This window comes from Chanodichthys erythropterus, chromosome 2, assembly GCF_024489055.1.
Source record: "Chanodichthys erythropterus isolate Z2021 chromosome 2, ASM2448905v1, whole genome shotgun sequence".
Lineage (NCBI taxonomy): Eukaryota > Metazoa > Chordata > Actinopteri > Cypriniformes > Xenocyprididae > Chanodichthys > Chanodichthys erythropterus.
In genome coordinates, this window is record NC_090222.1 from 22,603,185 (window position 1) to 22,625,960 (window position 22,776).

A 22,776-nucleotide genomic window follows, 5' to 3' on the forward strand; every position below is an offset into this window, starting at 1 on the left:
CATGAAACATCTTTGTCCTGCTGAGGTGCAAAAAGTGGCTCTGTGTGCACTATCTGCAACACTACAAGTTATTATTAACAATCACTTTTTGTCAGTAATGTGCACAAAGAAATGAATACAGGAAAATGACTCAGCTGTTTGGAAGCCAATTTCACACACAAATGATTCCCTGGAGAAAACTTTCTCAGGGACAGAGGCTCAATTGAAGAGTACGATTTGTTATTTGCTGGCAGGGAACTCATCAGCAAAATTTTTTCAATCTCAATCAGACTGAAATAACGCACAGAAAATATTCTCATCGCTTTATAATTTTAAGGTAGAACCACTGTACTCACATGAACTGTTTTAAATATGTTTTTAGTAGCTTTATGGATCTTGAGAGAGGAAATGTCATTGCTGGCAATGGAGGCCTCACTGAGCCATCGGATTTCATATAAAATATCTTAACTCGTGTTCCGAAGATGAATGAAGGTCTTACGGGTGCAGAACGACATGAGGGTGAGTAATAAATTACATTATTTTCATTTTTGGGTGAACTAACCCTTTAATTCTGAATTTGATTTTTTAACAAATTAGAATTAATTAAATCATAGCAATATGAGAATAAAAATAAAAATGAAAAACCATGAAATAGCCAAAATATTTTTTTACAGCCACAACATAGAAATTTTCACTATTAATATATTAAGAATTAGTGGGGAAAAATATCGGAATGTAAAATTCAATAAAGGGAAAAAATAGTTGGGCTGTTTTATATTGATTTTAGTGTCCTTGTTACATAATTGCAATTGTAACCTAAAACCACATTACAAGGTGATCATGTGATCCAGGGTCTGCTTCTTTCCAAACCATATTTTCCTTTAGTTTTCTATTGACCTACAGTGTTCCATTGTGGAAGGATGCAGGCTTGTTGTATCATGATTTAAGTAGGGGGGAATGCATAGCATGCCATGTTTCCAAAAAAAAAAACATATTTATCGCCATCTAGTGGTTAAATTATGACAAACATTATCTATACACGTAATTAGATATGCACATACTGGACACAATGTAACCTCTAGTTTCTTTTTAAAGAATCTTACAGGAGTTTGTTCTGAAATTTTAGGCACAAGGTGAAATGTGCATCATGTCATCATGAATGAATCCTGAGAACACAGATTTTGAAAAAAAGCATAACTCATTGATGGATGGTTAACAAACAGAGCACAATTTACTTCTTGTTCTTTCCCTAAAGCACACACACACACACACACACACACACACAATGCTGACAAATACGTATCTCCCGATTTGCCTTGGCACTAGCTGTGCCATGACTTCCTTTCTGTGGTTCTGCTATCTCACTAGTAAGTTTTGGGTGACAGGTATCACCACTAGGCGGAGCGCTTGCAATCAGGAAGAGTATCAGTGCAGGTTGTTCAGTCCGACCAGTTGAGCACTTTCCTCCCACAACCTTCTTGCCACTGCATCATCTTCTCCTTCTGGAGCTGGGTGTTTTTCAGCACAATCACTGCACAAAACACAGATACACAGAAACAAGTTGAACTAGTTATCTTGCCAAGTCTTTAAAAGTAATCATGAAATGGAAGTTGCGATAGTCTATTCTTTTCTATTGTGATGTATATTCGATTAAAAATTTGATGTGCTTCTCAAACAGAAGGCTGCGTCCTCGACCTGGTAAGGCTGCATATCTCGGTTGCCACGTCCAGTTCAGTCAAAGGATGTCTGTTGTTTTGGTGTAAATTAATCACTTACTAAACTACAAGTAATGTATGACACTGGGGGACCAAAAATGGTTGTAATTTACTATATTACATTAATAGAAAGCCAGTTAATATAAAGATGCCATGCACACTTACTAGACTATCTCATTCTAGCATTTAATGCTGAGAAGGACTCCATCCTACAAGCCTCCGAAGGACAGGACTAGGAAGGACACAGCCTCATTAGGATGCAGCCTTCCGTTTGAGAAGCAGCTGAAAAAAATGTAGGGCAGGACTTGATTTTGTCCATTGGGAATTGATTTGATCATTGTGGCTTGCTATCCACCTTTTTCCTACACCCCATGATTCCTTTCGCAAATTATGGGAGTAACTTCCATTAAACTTCCAAAACAAACAGTGAAAGGTTCACTCTATGAACACAATAATAAGCATTTTCAAAACCTGGGTAGGCCTACAATGAGATTACAAACATCAATCAAAAATAAAAAGGTGAAAAAAAGGTAAAAGTGTAAGAGCATTAACAAATTACTACAACAGACCATGAATAACAACAAAAGCTTAATTATTTCCACAGCAATATTACAGACATGTTAAATATCACTGTATAATCAGTGTTGGGGAAAGTTACTTTTAAAAGTAATGCATTACAATATTGTGTTAATACCTAAAAAAAGTAACTACTTGCGTTACTTAGTTACTTTTGTGTTACTTTTTCTCACCTGGGCTGGGCTTGCTTGTTTGTTTTTTAATTACAACAAAAAAAAGTCCTATTTTGGGCAAATGTTAAGGCCCTTTCACACCAAAAGTGAAATGAATAAGCCACAGGCTGAAGAAAATGCATATTTACACCTGTACAGTAGAGGGCGAAGTTCAAACAAAGCTTTCAGCTGTGCTGCCATTCTGGATTAAAGAAGAATAGGATAGAAGAGAAGGAAGTTCAACACTCTTATTTCTAACTGTAAAGTAATTTTTGCTTTTTGGTTTAATTAGATCATAGAATTTCAGCAGCAAAGACACTGGTTAATAAAGTAAGATTAAATACATAAAGTATATTTGTGTAATTTAATATAGTTAATTATTACAGGTTTGTGTAAAATTCTGAGATTGCATTTTACTGTTTTTATTCATTTTGAGGAATACTGAATGTTTTCGTGCAAGTGAGATGAGTAAATGCTTGTTCACATTTAGTCTAGAACTACAATAACCATCATGTTCACACAGCATGCACAACACCTCTGCACATTATTTCTCTCAACATGGGGACAGGAGAGCTGTCAGTCAATAAATGTGAAAACAAATTAATTTGCATTACTTATTTGAAAAGTAATGTATTACTTGAAAAAGTAATCTGATTACATAACTCAAGTTACTTGTTATGTACCCAACACTGTATAATATATGTCTGTATTGAAACATATAACATAACCTTAATTAAAAATGTTAATTAACTGGAACACTGAGTGATAATATTTCAGTGATTTTCATCATTTTGACAAACAATAAATATTGTATTTATCTGCTTTAGAAACATTACGGTAAACACTGCTAATAGCGATTAAAACTCAAAAGGGGAGACAATTGCATTTTAAAGCATCCGTGTTAGAAAAAAAAATCTGGAAACCCAGACAGCAACAGAATGTGGCCCAGATCCGGCCCACATATGGTACATGTGGATTTCATGTGGACCAGATGTGGGCCAGATCTGGGCCGACACTATGTTGCCGTCAGGGAAGAGACGAGATGATTTGGGGAGACAAACAAGTGCATTCCAGTGAATTATTTGTGGGATATATCGTAAATTAAATTAGGAGAGCAGACCTGTCATGTTTATGTTCTGTTTTGGTTCAATTAGTTCCTGTTAAAGGGGTCATATAATGCCATTATCATTATAGGATGGTTGTGTACAGGCACTGCCAACACACATTTCAGTACAATCAACTTGTAAAAGTGAATGTACCATTATATGACCCCTTTAAAGTTAATGTTAAGTATAATTTATATTTATAAATAACATTGTTTATAACAAATATTGCAAGATTTTGATTTCATATTTTGACTTTCAATTTTTCACGTAAATACAAACTTTTTTGATTGTAAATTGTGTTTGAACAAAATGGTCAATGCTTTAGCAATTGACAAAGTATTGCATTTACCTGAAGTAGCAGCCAGACTTCCTCTCTAAGCCTTCAATGACAGCGCAGTAGATGGAGGTCTGTGCGCCCTGCCAGGGAGTTTTCATCAGCAGCATACTAGGCAGAGACAGTATAGTCTTCAGCATGGGGTACCATAAGAGAATATGGCGATTCAGCTCTGTTCGAATCACTCCTGGATGCAGACAGTATGAGGAAACTCCTGTACCTATGGAAGCATTCATTTATATATAAAGCAACACGAAAAATAACAAAAAAGTTCATGTAATTCACCCTTTGACAAAATGACAAAATTTGAAAGCTGAGACTATGTTTCATACAAAAATAACATCTGTCTTGACTGCTGGTGCATTATCATTGTCCTTTGCTCTGAAATGTATTTTTCACTGCATGAGAACATGTGTGGTATGACAGCACCATGGCTTGTCAGACATAGCAACAGTAACTAAGGGGGACAGGTCTTTGCGGAGGGTCAGTTGCTTTATTTGCATATGAACTGGTTGCAAACTTGATTAAACATGAGCAGTGAAACAGTATGTGACAAAATCAACAATGACAGAACAATGAGGGAGCGTTTACACAACACCGTTTTCAACTAAAAACGTAAAACTTTTTATGCGTTTTGGCCGTTCGTTTACACAACGGCGTTTGGGGGGCCTGAAAACACAAACTTTTGAAAATTGGTTTCAAAGTGCAAGTTTTTGAAAACTAAACCGTTTAACCATTATCGTCTCCGTGCAAACTACAAAAAATTGTGAAAATGGTCACTTTGTAGGCCAAAACGCGGAAGCGAGTTAGCATTTTAGCACTTCCGGTTCCATCGTAGCGAAGTCAATGGGTTTTTTGAATGGGTTAAATGGCTGAAATAAGGTCTGTGGTGAATAAGCTCAAGATACTTTCACATTTTTATTCTACGACATAAAATACATAAGTATTACCCCACTCGTGATATTTTTAAACTGTTTTGTGTCTTGAAAAAGGTGGTTGCTAACAAGTGGCTAAATGGGACTACAGAGGCTATTAAACGTCATCACAACAAACAGGTGAGCTCAATCAGCTTTTACAGCCTCATTATGCTCAAAATCGTGATGAAGTTCGTTTTAGCCTAGCTTTTTACTTCTGGCGACTGCATTTATGCTTCATAAAAGTGTCATTCTGTCAAAATTATCTTGATGGACAAAGCGTGTAAGTATCATAAACCTTTGTTGATCACAGAGCTTGTTTTTTGAGATAATCCAAAAGCCTATGGAAAAATCCTATTGGGATTTTGTCGAGGGAACCAGTGTGATGCTAACTGCCGGTTGGCCTACAAAGTGACGTCATACCTGAACTACTCTATTACATGTTCAGTCTATAGGTGCATATTTCTTTACAAAATGACATTGCCAACTACTGGCATGGCATGCATAATCTGCATTTTTAGTCATTTTTCACATATCCTTGTAAATGGGGATCGTTTTGACAATGGTGCCGTCTATGCAAAAAATGCAAAGGAACTTTTCTGTTGTCGTGTAAACATACCCTAAAACATGCACTGTAAAAAATATTTTCATGTTTTGTTATCAGAACATTTTTTCTTTTGTCAAATCAATTTAGATAATTAATTTGGTTCAGATAACATAATATTTTGAGTTTCTGTCGATTAAACAATTGCCTTCATTGTATTAACTCAAATATTTAATTTCAATGAACTCAAAATTTTAAGGCAACCATGGTAACTTACTTTTTTAAGTTAAACCAAAAATTGTTTTACAGTGTGTCTACTTTTTGCTCAAAATAAATAAACAGCTTTTGTTATTTTGTTTGTTAGGTTTCAAACCAAAAACTGTATCTAAAATCTTACCTTTCATTTTTCTTGCAAGTTCTTTGGAGAAAAGCACATTGGCCAGCTTACTCTGTTTATAGCTGGCCAAAGGACTGTAAGGCCTTTTGTCAAAAAAAAGGTCATCAAATTCAATCTTACCTATAGGAAAACAGTGGCAAATATGGATATTTATTGGACTAAAAATTTAAAAAGGTTCTATTGTTTTGTCATATTTTAATTTAACATCTACACTACTGTTCAAAAGTTTGGGCACAGTAAGATTTTAATTTGTAAAGAAATACTTTTTTCAGCAAGAATGCATTAAATTGAACTTTGTATTCATCAAAGAATCCTGAAAAAAACAAAAACAAATATATATAAAAAAAATCGCAAAAATACTAATCTGCACAACCGTTTTATTCGTTGATAATAAGAAATGTTTCTTGAGCAGCAAATCAGCATATTAGAATGATTTCTGAAGGATCATGTGACACTGAAGACTGGAGCAATGATGCTGAAAATTCAGCTTTGCCAATATATGAATAAATAATAGAATAGAATAATAAAAGAAAAAGAATGACAAAGGTTTTAAATTGTAATAATATTTCACAATATTCCTTTTTTTCTGTATTTTTAATCAAATTAATGCAGCCTTGGTGAACATAAAATATATTTTTCAAAATCCAAACTTTTGAAAATGAGTGTTTTTGTTTTGTTTTGAAAATTACCACCAACATGTGCGACACTGGACACATTCACTACACGGCTGGGGGAAGATCTCTTCAGCATTCCTAATAGTAGATTGGTCAGAAGAAAATGTCCCAAGTGGTTGACAGCCAGCTGTGTCTCAAAGCCATCCTCTGTGATCCATTTTGGACACATCATCACACCTTTCAGAAAAAAACAAAACAAAGCAAAAAAAACAACAACTTTAAAATCTGTCTCTATATCGCTTGCTTCCTCCTTGTGAAATCTTACTCACCTGCATTGTTGATGAGTATATCCAGTCGTTCTTCTGTGGCTATGAACTCTTTGGCAAATTCTCGGACGGAATAGAGAGAGGCTAGATTTAAGTGTCTGATGACTACATTGCCATTTCCTGTGGAGCGACGAATATATTCAGCAGTGCTCTCAGCACGTGTCAGGTCACGGCAGGCCATGATTACCCGAGCACCTGTATGCACAAAGACACATACTCGTACACTAAAAGTAAGGGAATTAATAGATGAGGACTAGGTAATTTGCCATACCTCTATGAGCCATATCTCTTGCAGTTTCCCTGCCAATCCCTGTGTTGGCACCAGTGATCACAACTGTCTTTCCATCCAAACGAGCACAGCTTTTGCAGACACCACCAGCTATCCATTTTCGCAGCAGCATAAAGCCTGTATGGGAGATGTGAATCAAAGCACAATGCTTTTTTTAAAGTCTTTTATGTTCACCAAGGCTTTATTTATTTGATCAAAAATACCATAGAAACTATAATATTCTGAAAGTATTACAATTTAAAATAAAGTTTTTGTGTTTTTATATATTTTAACATGTAATGTATTCCTGTGATGGCAAAGCTGAATTTTCAGCAGCTTCAGTGTCACATGATCCTTCAGAAACCATTCCGCCAATTAGTCATGCAACATTTCTTCTTATTATTAAATTGTGTTAATTATTAATTAAGATTTAATATTAATTAAGATTTTTGAGGCAAACCATGATACATTTTCTTTTCAGGATTCTTTTATCAATAAAAGTTGAAAAGATCAGCATTTATTTAAAGCACAAATGAATACTATTTGTACTTTATATATATATATATATATATATATATATATATATATATATATATATATATATATATATATATAATTTATTTTATTTTATTATTTTTTTTTTACTTTAAATATATATATAACACTTTATTTTAAATAAAGATTCTAATAAAAGTTCTAAGGATGTCAAATAATACGCGTAACTTACTGATCGCCGCCAGCGCGAGGACCGCGCCATAGTTCACTCCATCAGATGATGTGACTCGGTCCATCCCCTCTCATGTAGCAGGTGTACAAAATGAAGAATAACCCTGGTATGTTACATTGTGTCCTGTGCAGAACGCTATATTAAGCAACAACAACAACAGCTTAGTGGCCTACCTGCTGTCAGCTAGCCAACTGGCTGATTACACGCGTCTCTTCATTTAGCTGAAGATTTCAGTGTGTTATGAAACGTTTATCTCAGCATCACAATAAGAAAATAGGTTTCTTGCATGAATATAAGTTCATTGGTTTTAATAATATTCAGAGCTGAGAGTACAATAGGCCTGCCTGGGACATTTTGCGGTGGGTACTTTGAAATAAATTATTTATGTTAAAATAAAATTTAACATAAAACAGTAAAGTTATTGGTTCAGTCAGTTAAACTCCCCATTCTGAGTCATAATGCTTTTGATTCACTAAAAAGAATCGGTTCAGAAGAGTCATTTGTTCGGTAGTGGTCGCATGATGCACTAAATAGAACCGACTCATAAGAGTCGTTTGTTTGTGAACCGGACGACTCGTTTCGTGCTGTATAGTCAGTAGAGGCTTTGTAGTGAATCTGAATAGTACCTCAGTAAACACTGCAATGTGATGTTCCGTCCACATTGGTGGAAAGACGCACGTTTGAGAACCGTTAATGAAACCGAATCTCATTCGTTTCCAGTAACGTTTTTTTCGAAATCATTCGTTTCCAGTATCTTTTAAAAATGGAACTGGTTCTCAAAAAGTACATGTTTTTGTTTCCTAACCTATTTATCGGTGCTTTGTACATTTAAGGGGAGTATATACTCATATATTTAGCCAATATTTTCCTATTTTCCTATTTTAAGGGATCAATAATTTAAAATCATAATTTGAGTTAAAAAAAGATCAGTTTATAATGGTCTTGACAGTTTATCTGCAAAACACCAGCAATGTGTTGAATAAAATCCAGCCACTATCTGCTTGCCATTATTAATCCAGCAGTTGGTTAGATAGTGTAAAATGTTGTCGTTGCAAGGAAGGAAGCCATTTTCTTGTTCCAGTAACCACTCCTCCTTATTTCAGAGATTACAGCCAATCAGAGGTCCGAATCTAAAACAGGAAGTGGCGTTTGCGCGCATCAACCAATCGCTGCTTCAGAAAGAGCAGCGCCTCTGCCCATTTAGCGCATTTATTCGTCTCGTCTGTGACGTACCGGCAGGCTTTGTGTGCTTTCAATATATCACATTGAACATATTTCCATATAGACTATAATCCGGTAAGTATTATTTATAAATTCGACCATATTCATTGTATTTGCGCTTTAATCCACGCATTTGATGCTCATCGTTCATTATGTGCGCAGGGGACAGTATGCGGAGTGCGCACTTAGCGCGCGAGGAGGTTGCTGCATAATTTGTGACCGAGTATTTGTAATAAACATCGCGCTGTGTCTCGTTCCAACCCTCTTTAGATTTTAATCCGCATTTATTGTTATTGTACACACATCTAAGGCGTATGCTTTCATTTAAGTCTGTCAAATCATCCAGTCTCACGCACTGGATGTAAGGGCACAGGAACTACTTTTCTCTTCTCCCATTTCAGTTGGATGAAATCACATTGCGCGTACTTAGACAATTTTTGAAGTGACACGGTAGCGCGCTGACTATCTAACCCTTTTAATACAATATATTTTATTTTATTTAGAATATGTATGAACACAAAATGTGGTTTACTCACTCGTTTCTTTGTTTGTTTCACGTTATTTATGTAATTTGCAGGATGAGGCGGTTTTGTAAACGCCACCCTTGACGTTGAAACTGGTCGGACCTGAATGCTGTCAGAGCCCGGTGAATATTGTGAGGGTCTTCATTCAAACGTGTCATTTACCTGTCAAATCTAAAATTAAACCCTACATTAAGACTTATTAATACACTAAATACCATGGGCAGCAATAACATTACTGTTTTTCTAAATGTATATTGTAAAGGCATGTAGCTCAGTAAACATTTTATATTTCAGAAACATGGACGCGGATTTGTTTATGGAGTGTGAGGAGGAGGAGCTGGAACCATGGCAACAACAAAATTCAGCAGATGATTCAGTAGGAAATGCTGAAAGCAGTACTCCCACTGGTGTGTAATTTTATATATTCTTTCTGTATTATTTATAGTTAAATGTATGTTTAGATTAAGAAATATTTTAATATCATTATGCCAAAACCTGTCCTTCTCCACTGTTTAGTGTCTTCCACTCCTTCCATGGTGGTTGATATTCCAGCTGAGCCTAAGACTGTGATGATCCCAAACCTACCACCCATTGTAAATACGGCAAACACGGTTCCGCTGATCACAAATACATGTGAGTATCTTGTTGCTTATGGCGCTGTTGAGTGATTATTAGTTCTTTAGCCTATTAAATGAAAATTCGGTCATTATTTACTCATCCTCATGTTGTTCCAAACCCGTATGTCAGTCAGGCTCTGTTCTGTTGAACACAAACTAATTATGAATACTATCTTGGCTGCTCTTTTCCATTTAATAAAAGTGACTTACAACTGGGGCTGTCAAACTTTAAAATGACAAAAAAAAATGTTATAAAAGTATTTAAATTAAATTTGTGTGATGTGTGAGCCATATATTTCAAGTGTTTTGATGGGAGAGACTGAAATTCCACTCATAATCCATGTCGAAACTCAGAAAGGGAGCACAAAAGTTGTATAAACTCCAAAAACGGTTCACCAGTTCCATCGCCACCATCTTGATGACAGCATTTTACATTTTATCTGCACTACTCCTTTAATCAGTTATTTATTCTTTCAGTGACTCAACGCGTGGTTCCTGCTGCTGTGCCGGCAGATATTCCTAAAGCAGTGCAAGGGCAGCAGGTCTTTTTAGCATCAGGAGGAGGAGGGCTGGGCACTGTGGCTCTGTCGCAGGTTCTTCTGCCTGGCACATCTCCTATTGGCAATGCCACCAACACCCAGCCGATTTACTTCACCACACAGGTGCTGCCATCCCACCTCATAGATCCCAGCGCATTTCTGGTTATCTCAAAATTTGTTTATCAAAATGTTTCCTATTGTGTATGATACAGGGTCTTCCTGTGCATAATATCCACCCTGCCCAGCCTGGCCAGAGCCCAATGAGTTTGGTGCTGAATGTCCAACAAGGCCAGACTGTTCGACCCATTACTTTAGTCCAAGGTAAGTCGAAGTGCGCCTTAATCTTCTGTTTTAGTTTAGCAGGTTTTGATTAGCTCAGTGATTGATTAACAATGTTTCATTTTTATGTCTTTTCAGCACCTGGTACACAAATTTTTAAACCAGCTGTTGGAGCAACCCAAATAATTACCCAGCCAGCTCAAATAAGGGCCGGAGCGCCGGTCGCAAACAGGGCCCAAACGCCTAGCACTTTTAGCACGGTGCAGATCCCTGCTACTCTTACTATTCGTACCACAACAGCGGTCGCCCCACCTGCAGTCAATTCTCTGGCCACCATGTCCTCTACAACCCTTACTCAGCCCTCCGCAGCACGAACCACAACTAAAATCGGTAAGATGCTCCTGTTGAGAACGGTTCTCTCTATTCATTACAGAACTAAACTCTATTTCTGTTTTTCTTTTTTGTTTGTTTGTTTTTTGTTTTAGACAAAAACTTTAGTTTGTATTTTTTAAGAAACAGTGAAGGTAAGAAAAAAATTTAAATACTTAGGGACAAATTTTAATTTAATATTCTGCTGCAAGATAAAATCATGTAAATGGGTATTTATCACAGCTGGAACACTGTACTGACCAATAAGCATCCAGGACTGAAATGTATCTGTTTTAAATTTGTATTTATTCCTGTTTACAGTGACAATAAAGCCAGGAAATGGACCCTTGGACATGCAAAACATAATGAGCCTTGTGAAATCTGTTAACCTTCCCGGTGGAGCTCAAGCACAGACGTTTGTTGTCATGAGCAACCAAAAAACCAATAATGGCACTGTTGTTTCCTCTGCTGTCCCTGTCATGACACACAATGTTGTCCAAAGTAAGTTTGTTTGTTCTGTTCTTTGTTGATGTGTCTTTGTTAATGCATCAGTTTCATACTGGAGTAAAGCCATGCTGATAAATTCCAAACTTTTCTTTCTTTGTAGCAATCCCTGTTACACATACAACACCATCAACAATCTCGAATTCGTGTCCTCGTTGTGGCGCTCAGTTCAAAATGATCGAGGCTCTACGGAGTCATATGTGTGTAAGTATACTCTTTTTGCAGATACTTTTATATGTGTCTGGTCACCTAAAAAGTGGTCAATTAATCTTATCCCCTCTTTAGTTCTGCTGCCCAGATCTTGTCCAGATGGCCGACACAAGCAGTACAGCAACTGCTGTTAACACTCCAGCCACGCCACCTAAGAGTGTCTCTGTTGTGCCTAGTATCAAGGTGGATAGCCCACCTACAAAGGCTGGAGATACCCAGCCCAGACTTGTCATGCTGGTGGATGATTTCTACTACGGCACATTTGAGGGGAATCGAGTCTATGTACCAATGGACAACTCAAAAGAACCATTATCATTCAAATGCCTCTCCTGTAACAAGAGACTGAAGAATAATGTTAGGTACGTTGATGGACAGTCAAGTTAGGGTAGGAATTATGGATATATTTGTCTAGTTGCAGATGATATTTCCCGGTGCTTCTTCTGAACTTGGACTGAAGAGGTTTTCTTTCATATACTAGAATGCTGCATTTAGTAAGTGCTTGTTCCCTTGCAGGCTTATGAATCATATGAGGTACCATGTTGAGTTGGAGCAGCAAAATGGGGAGATGGACACGCACACGTCCTGCCAGCACTGTTTCCGCCGCTTTCCCACACCATTTCGTCTTCAATGCCACCTAGAGAGTGTCCACACTGCCATTGAGTCATCTAGTAAGAACTTTTTCCAGTTTTAATACTTCAAAGATCTTTTAATTATACACTACCATTCAAACATTAGGGCCGTGTATGATTGTTTTTTTTTTTTATGTTTTTGAGTCATTATGCTCACAAGGCTGCATTAATTTGATCCAAAAATACAATAAAAACAGTAATATTGTGAAATATTATTATAATTTAAAATTACTTTTTCCTATTGTAATATATATTTAAAAAGTAATTTATTTCTGTGATGGCAAAGTTGAATTTTCAGCAGCCATCACTCCAGTCTTCAGTGTCACACGATCCTTCTGAAATCATTCTAATATGCTGATTTGATGGTCAAGAAACATTTCTTATTATTATCATCATTATCGCGATGTGCTTATCAGCGATAGTCACATCGCAGGATGTGCGATGTCAAGTATAGTGATCATAGTCGCTCCGTACGGCCCAGGCACCACGGTTCAAAACGTATTCTCGGATGAATTGCAAAGTTTAACCATCATGGAGCGAAAGTTTATCATTTGCACGTTTTAGGTTCTGTCAGTTTAAACATTCAAGTGATTTTAAACCATTTTAGGGCAATAAGATGCGAAAGAGAACTCAAATCAGAACTGCTCTTTCGTGAACATTTCTGCTTGAATGGACACATACATGCAAAATGCCATTTTCGCCTAATATCCTTGTAAACACAGTTGCTTATGGCTTAAGTGAGTGTAAACAACTGAGAAAGAAAATGGATTAAATATATTTAATTTATACAGTGAAGACTATGCAGTGTTATTTTACATTTGATTATTCAATTTCTGTATTAAAATACTGTTAAGACTTTCTTACCTGAAAAACATAAAGCATTTTTTATTCCATTTGTATCTTTGTTCTGTTTATATTTATCTATGCTTGTAATTTATTTTCTTTGCAAATTCACTACCCTACAAAACCACCTCAGTCATTCTAGAATGATTCATTATTTCCAAGTAGAATTATTCAAGTCATGTGGTGAGAATTTTTTCATATATATATATATATATATATATATATATATATATATATATATATATATATATATATATATATATATATATATATATATATATTGCACAATAACAAAATATCAAAATATCGTGCAGCCCTATATCACAGTTGAAGCGATTGTGCTGCGTAACATTTTCGTGGAATATTTTCAGAATTCTTTGAATAGCAAGTTTAAAAGAACAGCATTTACTTAAAATAGAAATCTTTTGTAACATTGATGTAAATGTCCTTCAGTTTTGATCAATTTAATGCATGTTTGCTGAATATGATTATTTTCTTAAAAAAAAAAAAACGACTTACTGACCCCAAACCCCAAACTGTATATGTACATTAATGTTAGACATAACTGTATTTGTTCGTTACCAAGAATTCTTTTTACAAAGTTTACAACATTAAGTCTGTATGTTATTCCAATTAAACATGTAGATGGGTGATGTTGTATTTTCATCAATGAAATTCATCCTTATGGAACTGTCCTCACATAATTGAATTTTACATTTTGTGTTTCCCCCCACCTCGTGGTAATTTTCTGTATACAGTAGTATTCTTATGCATAAGAAACATTAGCAGCTTTCCTTACAGAGAATCAGGTCATACAGATATAGATGAAGCTTTTAGATACATTTAGCTTTCTAGAGGTTATTCCTCATCCCACACTTGTCCCAAAAAGTAAATTATTCAGTATTTATGATGGCCACCAGTTTTTAAATCACCAGACAGATTAAAAAAAAAATGCTTGCAAGACTGGTTATGCTGGTTAGAGCCTATGCAGATACAGTTTTTTTTTTTTTTAACAGACACACTGTTGCTATGTGCATTTAGTGTATTTGACTACATTCAAACATAAAATAGGTTACTGGGGCAACAAATGTATTATGATTATTATATATATTTTTACATTAAAACATATTTAACTTTAACACATTTTGTATCCAGATGGTGCGTGTTTGCCCTGACCTTTTTGCTGGTTTGCTACAGTGTCTTTAAACTGCAGTAAATTCAGTTTTGTCAGCTGATTTATTTGTTGTCATGCTTTCTGTTCAGCCAAGTGTAAGATATGTGAGTGGTCCTTCGAGAGTGAGCCGGTGTTCCTGCAGCACATGAAGAACACCCACAAACCTGGAGAGATGCCTTATGTGTGTCAGGTAAATTAAGTGAAATTGACCTGGATGAACCTTATGACCAGTCTTCATCTTTAATAGTAGGAGTGTATCAGAGTCTATAATGCCTTGACACTTACAGGTGTGTGAATACCGCTCCTCCTTCTACTCGGATGTGTTTAACCACTTTCGTACCTGGCATGAGGATACCCGCCACCTTCTGTGCCAGTACTGCCTCAAGGTTTTCAAGCATTCCACCAGTTACCAGCAGCACTATATTCGTCATCAGGTGAGCATAAGTTATAAGAATAAATTATAATATAATAAAAAAGAAAATAATAATTGCATGTATAAATATTTTCAACACATTCTCCTTTTGCAGACTATTTGCTGCTTTTGCAAAGTCTTACTGATCAATTAAATAGTCTGGTGTTTTTTACACTTTGATGAGGGGATCCATAAGGATGCATTGTTTGAATATTTTGCAAAGAAATATGCATGTGATGTACTCTTATGTCCATTATTGCTTGACTCAACAGATGTAGATTTTGAACTTTGTGACTCTGACTGTTCTTTTGTTCTCTCCAGAAGTCAACGGTTTACCACTGTAACAAATGCCGTCTCCAATTCTTGTTCACAAAAGACAAAGTTGAGCATAAAATCAATCACCACAGGACTTTCCGAAAGCCTCGTGAATTGGAAGGACTCCAGCCTGGGACAAAAGTAAATATATATTTGTCTGTTTAAGGGCTTTCGCACCAGAGGGAAGTTTTCATAGTTCCTAGAACTACTGGCAGAATTATCCTCTTTTTGCCATATTCGCAACACAGAAACTGTGAACGATTTTAGTTCTAGGAACGCCTTTTGGGGGAACTAAATTAGCTCCTACTTCAGAGTAGGGTCTAACCCAGCACAATAGGAACTACCAGTGACGCAAGTGTAAGCATGTGAAACACCGGTACCCATCATTTAAAAAAAAAAAAGCCATGGAAACACAGAATATAGCCTATGTATTAACTCCACAAACTAACTCAACATGGAAAACAGTGATAGATGAACTTCTCAACTTCTCGCTAAGGAGAAAATCCTGCACAACTTTGACCAAGGGACCAAGCGAAACATGATTATGTATCTGCTCAGCTAGCAACATTGGGTATCAGCCACACAGCAAACACTTTTTTTTTTTTTCTCCATATTCGATTTACTTTCTTTGTATAACAGGTCTATCTAATAACATATTAGATAAAACTGTTAAACAGATCATAAACTAATGAAGACTGAGAATGGGAGTGCAGTGTGCTCAGGCTCTAGTGTTCTCAGCACTGTCAAAATAAAAGTCACAAAAAACAAGCACAGCTTAATATGTCACTTCAAGAGTTCTTACTGGTGGTGCAAATGCAACAAGTAAAATGATCCTAGGGGAACATTTAGTTCTCGGGGAACCGCCCTGGTGGCTAGTTCCTATTATTAAGTTCCTATAACTACACGGTGCGAAAGCCCCTTTTGTTTGTTTGTTTGAGAGCAAGTTCAACTATTGCAAAAATATATATTGTTTTATATGTCATCTGCTTATTTCTAGGTGACCATTAGGGCATATGTTGGGACAAAGAAGTCACCAGGTCAGGCATCTTCAAAAGCATCCACTATTTTTCAGAAGAATAGTGTAGGCAGTTCACAAACATCAGCATGTAGTGGTGATCAGCAATCACAACGACATGGACCTGGGAGGAAACAGGTCAGCAAGACGTTTGACTACTTGTCCAAGTTCCAAGAGCAGAGGTAAGCTTGTGTTGCATTTTACATTAAACCATTTCTGCTTGATATCAGAACTTTGAAGTATGTACTTTTGGTCTTCCTCTCTCCAGGGCACTATTGGGCAGACATAAGTGTGTGGAGTGCACTTTTGACATTCCAGACTTTGCGAATCACTACCCTACTTATGTTCACTGCTCACTTTGCTTCTACAGCACGTGCTGTTCTCGTGCTTATGCAAACCACATGATCAAGTAAGTCAAGTCATATATCTTTCTTTACATCCTTTTGCACCTCTGTAAATGAAAAAAAAAAACTGTGGCACTTGAAATTGAAGTTTGAAATTTAGTTTCGTATGCCAGGCAGTTATTGTGACAATATACTGATTCGCAATTAATTTTTATTTCAGCAATCATGTTCCTGGAAGAGTCCCAAAAGCTTCTAAAAAGGGGCCTCCGAGGTAATATATTAATATTTCGATTTTAAGTTTTATTTTACACAATCTGAAACAGTATTTTATGGGTAATTTGGTGCTCTTTTGTAGCGGTGTAAAGCTGAACTGTGCGGGTTGTGAGTACTCCACTGCTCTGGGGAATTTGATGGCCAAACATCTCATTAAGTTCTCTAATCACTCCCACTGCATCTTCACTCGTAAAGGTGGGTGTTCTCCAACTCAACAAAACATTTGTTTTTCCTGAGTCTTTGGAAAATGTTGTCTTTCTGCATGCTTGTTTTTCTTTCTCTGCTTTCTTACTCCTGTAGATAGAAGGCATCCGACTCTATTGTAGGTGTCATTAATTGCATGATTATAATACTAATATAGTACTAATAGACAGAAAAGTAAAAATACATTGGAGCTTAATTAATAGTATCATGACAATCACTGCTACTTGACTCTTGTACAACTTATAACTAAATGACATTTACTTAACAACAGGGTCCAAAATGAATGCTTATCAAGTGCCAAATGCATGTAATGGGAATAAAAAGATTTTTCCTGGGTGTGTAAAATTCTTTTGTGATATCAAAATAATTCAAGTTCACAATGTAAAACCCGTTAAATTGCTGTACAATTGCTGGATTACCTTTTTAAGTAAATGTACAGCATCTACGATTTACACATGTAACAACTTTTCTTTTATCCATATCTACAGGCTTAATTAGCTTGTAGTAATTACATCAGTTTGTTCAGAACTTTGTAATTGGATCAAACTCATTGACAGCAGATTTCTTACATCAGAGCATCTTATTGACACACCCTGCTTAGCACTGTATATATATTTTCACTGCTTGAATGTTATTGATTCTGTTGATAGACACCTACAATAAAGAAGGATCATTTTTCCATGCATTCTTAGCTAAACTCAAACATTACAGATATGCTTAAAACATTTGCAAAGAGGCCAGTCTTGACTAATAGCCCGCAGTATGTGATACACAGCAATCACACATGTGGGGTATGAGCTCAAGCTGTCCGTTGTCAAAATGGACAAACGGGGGCCTTTTGTACTTGGTGTGACTTTGCAGGACTTACTGGCAAGCCTTTGCAAGAGCACTCTGGATGAGTAAATGAGTATTTACACAAATCCTACTGCACACCACCTGAACTGGAGAATATCAGGAGGAGTAAAAAAAAAAAAAACCCTAAAATGGGTTAATTTAGAAACATGACAAATGAATAACGACAAGGACTATCCATCGGGAATTTATCTGCTGCTTCTGAGCTGCTTATTGTTTTCTTTTTCAAAAGCTAACTGACCTATCAGAACCACATATACATTGAGCATGGTGTTATAAAATGGATTATTGGTGATGGTAGAGACTCCAAGGAGAAGACTAACTCTGTGTTCCTGTAATCCCTCCCCTCCCCTACAGAGTGTTTGGAGACAGATATTGAGTTCTGCCAGGTTGAGGAGGAGGTGGAGGGTCCACAAGGGGATGAAGCTAGTGATGTTGGGACACAGCCTGACTGGTTGTCCATGAAGGAGTGGAGTGTGCCCAAAGAGGAAGGAACTGTGCCAGAATTCATGGACAGTTGTGGCCCACAGCATATAATGGCCAGAAATAACGATGTCCTCGACTACTTCCAGCTTCTTTTTCCCGACGTCCTCTTTGAGCAGATTGTTTTTGAGACCAATTCATATGCTACTTATTGCAGCTCTTTGGGGCAGGGGGATCCTTCCTGGCACTCTGTGTCCATTGAGGAAATCAAAGGCTTCTTTGGTCTCTCTATCCTCATGGGCCTTCAAGGCCAGGTGGAGCCAGAGTTGTACTGGTCCTGGGACCATCACCAAGGCCGCCATGGCTCCAGAACATGTGAACTCTTTTACAGGACCATGTCAGTCAGACGCTTCAAGCAGATCAGCACTCACATCCGAATGAGCAGCATGCTTATGGAGAACGAAAATCAGAGTGCTGACAAGTTGTCCTTTTTTCAGCCCATGCTGGGCATTCTGCAGACAAGCATGCAGGATGCCTACAGGCCAAACAAGTGTCTGACAGTCGATCAAGCTTTTCTACCAAGCCATGACAAAGGAATCGCTCAGGAGAAGAGTAGAAATTCCCAGCCAAGGATATGGCTACTGTGTGACTCAAAGTCAGGCTACTGCCATAAACTGCTGGTCTTAACACGACAGGAGAAAAACAAAGACTTGGGGAAATCAGTTGTACCGAAACTCATAGAGGGCCTTGAGGGTAAACACCACCACATTTTCTTGTCCAGCTCACTTGCATCTGTGCCACTCATGCGAGAGCTTTATGACATTGGTATATACTGCTCTAGCTCCGTCCTGCCCCAAAGTCTAATTTTGCCCAAGGAGTTTTGGGATGAACCTCCATTGAACAATCCAGGTGATTTCCAACAGTATGAACACACCCCACTCCTTGCCACCAGATGGAAAGATAACAAGCAGCTGGTATGCCTCTCCACAAATGCTGATGCAGGCCAGCCAGATGTGGTGTGGAGGAGATCTCCCACTAAGATTGGTGAGCTTTGCACCATTGAAAGGCCCCAGGCCTTTAAGTTGCTCCAGGACAACATGCGTGGTGTTGACATCTGTAACCAGCTGCTGACGTGCAACCAACTCGGTGGGCTGGTTCTTGACACCAATTGGCGGCGTCTCTTCTGGTTCCTTGTCAACTTAAGCATCATCAATTCTTTCATTGTTCTTCGAGAGACCCGCAAAGACAACCCACCCGGGTGGTTTCAGGGGGGTCACTTTTCCCAGGCCATCTACCGTAAACGTCTGGGGTACCAGCTGGCCAAGTGTGCTGAAAGATATGCTCGCCAGAACCAAGTCCATGATAGCATGCTTGAGCAACAGATTGTAAAAAAAGAAAAACCAGATACTCAAGAAGGGGTCAGACATCGATTAGCCAAAATTACTCGTAGGACAAGGAGATGTAAAGTTTGCAACCTGAAAAACGAGCGCCATGAGAGTGTATATGGCTGCACAGCGTGCCGTGTGAATCTGTGCAAGCGTTCTTGCTGCTTCTGGGACTTCCATGGTTTCTCACCTAATTTCCAAGGTTATAAAGTTCAAATACTGACACTAAATATTAATCAATGTATTTCTGAATGTTTTCTCTCTATTCAGATGTTGCACAAAATTAAAGAATAGTTTTCAAACAGCTTTTTAATTGGCATGCATTAAAGTGATAATGCATTGTATTACATATTTTTTTAACATGGAAGATAACCAAAACACATTATTTACATTTATTGTCCTAGATTATTATAATTCATGTTAATTTTTTTTCCTGTACAGGTAACGCTAAAGTTGGATTCATTGATTCTAAGAGGTACGTATCTTTATAAAACAAAGTTGTTTTCTGAAATACTTCCTAAAAGATTTGTTGGATTCAAAATTGTAAAACCTTGAAATTTGAAATGTAAATGGAATGTGCAAAGGCTTCTTTTTTTTTTTTTTTTTTTTCTTTGCTAATTTTAAGTTTAAACATTTTTCATGTTACACAGACCCTGGAAAGTGACGCACTATTTCCCTTCCAGGGAAGGCATGGAGCCTGGACTTAAATATAGAACTGAAATGTTGGAAAGAGGCCTGCAGAGATCTTCAGTGGACGTCAAAACTTTTTCCCATAGTGCCGATGCTAATCTTGATGAAGATGTGGACCAGGAAATGGCCCCTCTAGAAGATGAAGACACTGACTCGGTCTCTGGGACAACAGAAAGCGATGAGGACATGCCACATCAAACAGTGGCTGGACATAAGGTAGAGGGAACGGTAACCAATACACTTTCACAACCTGTGAAAAACCGAGAGGAGACTCTGTCTATTCATCAGCGTCGAATACTACTCCTTGCACTGTGCTCTGGGATTCAGAAAGCAGCTAAAGAAATGGAAACCAAACCTCAGTTGATTAAGACTTGGCTTCAAGACAAAGAGGATCAGTTAAATGAATGCAGCAGCAGGATCTGTGGAGAGGCCGTTGATCGTCTAGTAGAGTGGGTTCTAACACAACGGGAACAGCAGCGTCCTATCAGTGAGGCGAAACTGTTTGAAAAAGCTTCAGAGCTCCAAAGCCAAACCAATGAGAGCGGTTCTTTCCGTATTTCTTACGAGTGGGCCGTGAGCTTCATGATGCAGCACAAATTGGGCTTGGATACCTCTTTCACCGTACATCGGGAACTCCCTAATGCCATGGAGGAAAACTGTCGTCACTTCACAGAGTTGGTACACAGTCAGATAAAGACAAACAACGTCCCACAGTGTGTCATTGGTGCTATGGACCAGCTTTCTGTTTTTGTGGACTTCAACATGCTGAATGAGAAAACCAGAATAAGCAGAGAGACCGCTTTTCAGTTTACTGGGTCTGGGAAGCCTTTTGTAAAGATTTACCTTGCAATGCTTGCAAACGGTACAATGCTACCTGCAGCTCTCTTCACAAGTCAGGCCGCAAACATGCTGAGCAGAAGCCCACCAGACTCAATCCTACTTATGGGCAAAGAGGAAGGTTTCAGTGCAACGGAAGAGCTAGAAGTTTGGGCCACGAAAGTGTGGAAGCAGCATCTAGACTCGCAGAATGAGAACAAAGCCCTGCTGGTTATGGATAGCCATCATTGTCAAACATCTGAGAATATCATATCCACAATCAGTAGCACCAAAGTCTTCCTCGCCACCGTTCCAGCTGGGTGTACGGGCCGACATCAACCTCTAGAGATGTGTGTACGCCCTGTGCTGCAAAAGTTACTTCTTGCTCGTTGGGCACAACAGCCTAGTGATGGTGCATCTGGGGTTAAGCCTGAAGACCTTGTGCAGCTTCTCTTATCTTGGTTGGAAGAGGCCATGTCTTGCTTCTCTGGTAAGACTGAATTTATTCAGCATTCGTTCTGCTTGGCCCGTGTGCTTCCTGATCAAGAAGCACATACAAATTTGCCTGGTAATCCATTGGAGCTGTTCAATATGCTGTCAGAGACCACGCTTGGACCTGAAGTAGTAGATCTTGAGTCAGAAGAAGAAGAGCCAATGGACACACATACAGTAGACAAAGTGAGTCAGGTAACTGAGAAAATTGATCTGACACTGGACCAAGACGATACAGAAAATGAAGTTGAACAAATGAAGGATAAAGACGTAACACCAATTGAGATAAAAAAGACAGAACAACAAAAGGGAAAAAATGAAGAATGTGTGGAAATTGCAAGTGAGTCCACAGATTTCTCACATTCATCCCCTGAATCTGAGACCCCTTCACACAACTCTGAGCAAGATAATTTCTCAGAATCCGGTCTGGATCCCAGCACTTGCCAAACTGACTCGGCAAACAGGTGATATTTGATCTACTAAGAGACACTGTGTAGTTGAACAGATGGATTTGGAGTCAGACATACCTATTTGGGCTGAATGTGACTGAGGATATTTAATGTACAACTTATTGTGTAGTGGAGTGAAAATGTTTTTTTTTTTTTTTTTTTTTTTAATCCCTAAATACTGTATAGATTTACAGATTAAACATTGCATGATTGACTTTTGCTAAGTTTTCTACTGTTTGTTCGTTTTGTTTATTCACTAGTATGAAACAATATAATATCTTCCACAGTTTTAGGTTTTTTTTTTGGTCCATGGACATATATTATGTTTAAATTCTACATCCGCTTAAAGTTAATCAGTGTTTTTACATCTGCTTATGTTTCAGTCATTCTGAAGCTGTAATGAGAGCCAGATTAAGGCCCGCAGAGGCAGATAATAAAAAATTGCACTTGAAAAGAAAAATCAAGCAAATACTATTTCAAATAGTACTAAATGATATTGTTTAATTTAGCGATAATTTATCTTGCCATTGGATTGTCCATTACTC

General features: G+C 37.6%; 2 protein-coding genes across 8 annotated transcripts; one reads left to right on the plus strand and one right to left on the minus strand.

The window, feature by feature from the left end:
• Positions 1 to 236: 236 nt before the first annotated feature.
• si:dkey-23o4.6 (retinol dehydrogenase 13) lies at positions 237 to 9,470 on the minus strand. Of its 3 annotated transcripts, XM_067404963.1 has the most exons (9): positions 9,410 to 9,470; positions 7,653 to 7,787; positions 6,929 to 7,063; positions 6,661 to 6,852; positions 6,407 to 6,568; positions 5,718 to 5,837; positions 3,878 to 4,082; positions 2,574 to 2,624; positions 237 to 1,510 (listed from the first exon to the last, which is right to left on the minus strand). In XM_067404963.1, exons 2-9 carry the CDS (start codon positions 7,714 to 7,716, stop codon positions 1,405 to 1,407), a joined length of 1,035 nt encoding a protein of 344 aa, XP_067261064.1. In that variant the 5' UTR covers positions 7,717 to 7,787; positions 9,410 to 9,470; the 3' UTR covers positions 237 to 1,404. The 3 variants fall into 3 exon arrangements, with proteins under 3 accessions (XP_067261064.1, XP_067261078.1, XP_067261074.1); XM_067404977.1 differs by lacking the exon at positions 5,718 to 5,837; XM_067404973.1 differs by lacking the exon at positions 2,574 to 2,624.
• pogzb (pogo transposable element derived with ZNF domain b) lies at positions 8,798 to 22,394 on the plus strand. Of its 5 annotated transcripts, none has more exons than XM_067404922.1 (22): positions 8,798 to 8,948; positions 9,451 to 9,528; positions 9,692 to 9,804; positions 9,914 to 10,030; positions 10,492 to 10,676; positions 10,766 to 10,874; positions 10,971 to 11,222; positions 11,318 to 11,356; positions 11,523 to 11,702; positions 11,809 to 11,909; positions 11,991 to 12,274; positions 12,429 to 12,583; positions 14,651 to 14,751; positions 14,849 to 14,995; positions 15,295 to 15,429; positions 16,286 to 16,485; positions 16,572 to 16,712; positions 16,868 to 16,918; positions 17,003 to 17,115; positions 18,334 to 19,986; positions 20,226 to 20,259; positions 20,435 to 22,394. In XM_067404922.1, exons 3-22 carry the CDS (start codon positions 9,696 to 9,698, stop codon positions 22,248 to 22,250), a joined length of 5,922 nt encoding a protein of 1,973 aa, XP_067261023.1. In that variant the 5' UTR covers positions 8,798 to 8,948; positions 9,451 to 9,528; positions 9,692 to 9,695; the 3' UTR covers positions 22,251 to 22,394. The 5 variants fall into 5 exon arrangements, with proteins under 5 accessions (XP_067261023.1, XP_067261039.1, XP_067261032.1 ...); XM_067404938.1 differs by having other exon boundaries at positions 20,468 to 22,394; XM_067404931.1 differs by having other exon boundaries at positions 9,451 to 9,519.
• The last annotated feature ends 382 nt before the right edge of the window (positions 22,395 to 22,776 follow it).